This window comes from Ctenocephalides felis, unplaced genomic scaffold, assembly GCF_003426905.1.
Source record: "Ctenocephalides felis isolate EL2017-DRISC unplaced genomic scaffold, ASM342690v1 CF-g0.4_SCAFFOLD_02767, whole genome shotgun sequence".
In the NCBI taxonomy this organism is placed as follows: Eukaryota; Metazoa; Arthropoda; class Insecta; order Siphonaptera; family Pulicidae; genus Ctenocephalides; species Ctenocephalides felis.
Window position 1 is genome coordinate 3,187 of NW_020538921.1, and position 5,313 is coordinate 8,499.

General features: G+C 34.7%; 1 protein-coding gene across 1 annotated transcript; it reads right to left on the minus strand.

Annotated features, from left to right (window-relative positions):
• Positions 1-3,042: 3,042 nt before the first annotated feature.
• Positions 3,043-4,632, minus strand: LOC113381283 (tigger transposable element-derived protein 1-like). Its single transcript, XM_026620236.1, has one exon. The coding sequence runs from the start codon at positions 4,630-4,632 to the stop codon at positions 3,043-3,045; it is 1,590 nt and encodes a 529-aa protein (XP_026476021.1).
• Positions 4,633-5,313: the final 681 nt, after the last annotated feature.

Sequence of the window (5,313 nt, forward strand, 5' to 3'; positions counted from 1 at the left end):
AACGTTGTTGCTGATGCGTTGTCCAGGATCAATGCCATTCAAATGCCATCAAAGCTAACCGAAGAGGAAATTTCGCAAGAACAGAGTAAGGACGTTGAAATGCAAACTATATTGAACGGCAACACCTCTATTAATCTTCAAAAATTGACATTAGGGGGGTATCCAGTTTATTGCAACAGGCAAGATAATTGTGTGAAGCCCTACCTTCCACAAAGTCTTCGCAGAATTGCTTTTGACATTGTACATGGAAATGCACACCCAAGCATAAGGATTACTTCAAGGGAGTTGCGAAGAAGGTATGTGTGGCCTGGGATTGGTAAAGACGTCACCATGTGGGCACGTCAATGCATTCCTTGCCAAAAATCCAAAATTCATAAACATAATCACCTCACTCCTATCCATATTCCTATTCCTGAAAACAGATTTTCGCATATTCACATTGACATAATCAAATTACCGAATATTAATGGATATCCTTATTGCCTAACAATCATCGACAGATTTACAAGGTGGCCAGAAGCTGTTCCTCTAAAGGACATTTCTGCAGACACGATTGTCCAAGCCCTATTTTCAAACTGGATATCAAGATTTGGTACACCATGTGTGATAACATCCGACCAAGGATGCCAGTTTGAATCAGCTATATTCAAATCACTAATGAATGCAATAGGTGCTAAGAAAATACGGACAACGGCATATCACCCTCAGTCCAATGGTCTAGGTTGAACGCTGGCATAGAACTCTGAAAGCAGCTTTAATGTGCTCTCCTGAGCCTTGGATCGAAGTATTACCTGTAGTCTTACTAGGTTTACGTTCTTCATACAAAGAAGACCTTAAAGCATCTCCTGCTGAGATGGTTTATGGAACCACATTAAGACTACCAGGCGAATTTTTCACAACTAAAGAACTGTCATCGATCCACAAGCATTTCTGGACTACCACAGAAGAATAATGCGGGATATTAAACCTACAGCCACAGCTCATCATAATAAAGCCAATATGTTTGTGCTTAAGGACATAAATACATGCACTCATGTATTTGTAAGATCTGATCATATTAGAAAACCACTTGAGCCTCCATATAGTGGACCATATGAAATTATAGAAAGAATTTCAGACAAAGTGTTCAAAATTTCTATGGATGGTACTGATAAGAACATATCGGTTGACAGACTAAAACCAGCATACACAGTTAAAATAGATAACAGTCAACCAAGCTCATCTCAAGAATTTAAATCACATAACTTGGAGTTATCGATTGACCCTCCAAAAAGATGAAGCCTAAAAAAGTCTCCTTCAAATTTTAATAATCAAATTCATTTATTTTTACCGGATACCTCTTTTTCTTTTGAAGGGGAGTTATATGGCGGAATGAACACCATATGAAGTTGAAGGACGTCAATTGATGACAATGGCGGAATGAACACCATATGACAGATGTCAGTTGAATAACGTCAATTGATGACAAAACTAAATTATATTGGGCTACGTTGATTCGGATCTGGCATCAAGCAAGCTATAACGATCTGATTGTTTTATACGATCGAATATTATTGTCGCGCTTTTTAAAACGATCGAAAATATTGTATCGAGTTTTTTGCCAACGAGCGTTTTCTCGTGATCGAAATTTAGATTTGATTTAATGTAATATCAACATCTTTATCAATTGAGACATTAATAAACAGTCATTATCGAGTTGAAATAAAATTATTGCGATTTCATTCAAGAATTAATTAATTAATAATATATGGCCCACCAGCGCCATATATATATATATATTATATATATATTATATATACAGTAGATATCGCTTTACGCGGCAAGTGCGTACCGTGGCAGTATGAGGACCGTGCTATAAGAAACTCGTATTTAACATACAATTCAGGCTAATTCGTCGTGCGTTCTATGGAACCTTACATAGTGCAGTATGGGAACCGTGCTATGCGAGACTCGGAGTTAGTACAAATCGCATCATTTTTATCGTGCTGTATGGAGACCCAGGAATACAACTTGAAGTAGGTGCAATACGGACGAAATGACATGTATGACATAGACAACTTATTCAAAATTGGCGCGACGCAGTAGTCAATTCAAACATGTTCGCACCTTCCAAAGTTTATTTTATGGATGTGTTTTGGAGACTTATTTATTATTTTTTATAATTAATTTTATTAAAATGAATAAACTTATGTCAGTAGGTACTAATAATTTCTATTAATTTTATCGTAATAAACAGGTGTTTGATTGAATTTTGATCATTTATTTATTCACGTTCACTTTTGGACAAAATGATATAGAATAGACAAGATGACAAAGTATTAATTTGGAAACGATACATGATGATTCATTAGAGGTCAAAATAAAAAACTTGTAAAATATGGTTATTACATATTTTCATAACTTCTTTCATAACTTTGGAGACTTTCATTTATTGTAAATTTTTCCTATTCTTATATTCCCGGTACGATGTATGACTTGTTCCCTTTGGGCTCATGCGTCATGTGCTGATGTCCCAAAGTGGACCAAACAATTTAATTGTGAAAAAATAGTGTTTCAATATGCCTTTACCGTATATGGATGTAAGACAAAATGGTACATATTTGTAGTAAACGCGAGTTTTTATGAAGTATCAAACGACTTTTGTTTTATCGGTGCTGCCGTTTCTGAGGAAACGCCGACGACGGATTAAATCTTTGCCCATATGTACATACACACATACACATTTTCTTATTTTAGTCTCAAACAATTCATAATGACTTGAACCGTCGAGAAAACATAAAACAGATCATAAACATCTCCTTCGGTAAGATGGAAAACAAGATGAATCATACAGTACTTTTATTTAACAAAATAAAAAAAAAACAATATAAAAAATACTAAAAAATAAATTAAAATGTTTTCCAACATAAACAAGTAAGACTTTGGTAAAATCATAAATTTTTTCAACTCCCATCGCCTTCGCTGTCACATGTGACTTGTCTACTTTTAATTGGCAAAATGATTTTTTTCATGCTTCTTTTTCACATGTGTTTTTGTGATTGTTTATTTTTTCAATTCTTGTAAAACTTCTCTATAGGGAGCTAAACAACTGTTTAACTCTCTTTTAAATTTTGCACTTCGCATTGTTGAATTATCTGCTTGAATAAAATGAAGTTCCAATTCTTTCGCCAATTTAAATCCTTTTTCTACATCTTGTATATCGAGATGTGGAATCCATTCGATTTCATCTGTTTCATTTACCAATGTATTTGAGGCAGGCCCATCAATTAATTCTATCAATTCCTCCTCATCCAAAGTTTCTTCCTCGAGAACAAGTTGTCGTACGTCGTCGATATTTACTTCAAAGGCGTCATCGCATAAGCGGGAAGCCATATTTATTATTTCTGCAGCTGGGAGTGAAATTGTAGAATCATCTTGCATTGTGTGAACTATTTCAGGTAAAAGAGGCTTCCAACACGAGTTAAGCGTTGATGGTTTAATTTCCTCGCAAACCGACGATAAAGCTGTAATACAATCTAAAATAGAAAATTCAGTCCACACTTCAATAAGAGTTTTATTACTATTTTCTAGTCTGTCAAAAATTGTTTGAAAAAATCGACGTGTGTAGTACATTTTTAAAGTTTGAATAATTCCTTGATCCAAAGGTTGTATTAATGATGTGCAGTTAGGAGGAAGAAAGACTATTTTCACATTTGGATGGTCTAGCTGTATATTGTGGCAACCAGCGTTGTCAAGAAGCAATATAACTTTAAAATGCAAATTTTTTTCTATCATATAGATTTCCACAGCCGGGATGAAACAATTATAGAACCAATCCTTAAATAAATCTTGACTCATCCAGGCCTTCTTATTTGATCGCCAGAATACAGGCAATCGTGTCTTATTCATGTTTTTTAGTGCACGCGGAGTTGAAGAAGAATTTATTATCATCGGTTTCATAATCATGTTCCCGGATAGATTGCTGCACAGATGAAGAGTAATTCGTTGTTTGGAAAGTTTAAACCCCTGAGCACGCCTTTGATCTTTGGAAATAAAAGTCCTTGATGGAAGTTTTTTCCAATACAAAGCCGTCTCATCAGCATTGAATATCTGCTCAGGTGAATAACCTCCCTCATTAATAATTCTAGCAAGTTTCAGCTTAAAATTTTCGGCAGCCTCTGAATCTGCTGATGCCTGCTCGCCTTGAAATTTTATATTATGCAAGGCATGCCGTTTTTTAAATTTGTCAAACCATCCTTTACTCGCGGCAAACGAATGGTTATGTAGTGAAGGTCCGTTATTCTTTAAGTGATTATAAATTTTAAGAGCTTTCTGTTTTATAAGATTTCCACTTATAGGAATTCTTTTAGCTATACAATCTTCTAACCAAATCATCAATCCTCGTTCCATTCTCACCATAATAGATGGTCGCGTGCGAGTGACACGTTTTGCAACTGAAGGACACCCATCTGCCACAGTTTTCCTTATATGATCAGCATTTTTATTTATGGTTCGAATGGTTGATTCATTTAAATTTGTTGATTTGGCAATAGCCGATAATTTTTCACCATCTTTTAACCGATTTATAATTTCAATTTTATTTTCAAGCGATATACACCTCCTCTTGAGGCCTTTCCTAGTTTCTTCAGACATGTCGGTTCAGATTTTTTTTTATCAATACTTATTCAAACGTATTCTTAGACAATAAAACCCAATGCAGTACACAGCTATTATATAATCAAGCATGTCTAAAATTTAAAAGTCGATAAGAAAACTTACATTAATATCCTTTTGATATCAAGTTACTAGAATCACTCATAGGTTGCACAACGAACTTATGGGCTGTTGACCAAATACCGTGTAATAAAAAGTCCGTGTAGTCGGAGGGATGTCGGATTTTTAGCTCCGTGTAGTATGGGAACCGCGTACCCAGAGTGCCGTGTAAAGCGAGGGTCTACTGTATATAAATATATTAAGTAACATAATGTAATATAGATCTGTGGATCCTATCTTATTTTAACACCCACATAGTTCGCAGTTTAGCTTATAGAAAAATTGTAGTTTTCTGATTGCTAAATAAATCTATTACAAAAAAAAAAAATCTTCCTCGATCATTAACTGAATTGGCCAAAACGTACTACTAGAGCTTTAGTTTTATTCAATTTTTATTTAATTTTTTTTAATTAAACCGCTTCCCATAGGACTCTTATATTTAAAGGTGTTCGGTTTGTCCATCAACTCTACAACTATGCGAAGTTTCATCAAAATCCCAAAAGAGTAAAAAACCTGATGGTTAATTTGTAAGGGAGCTTGCCATTTTGAATACCAAAATGG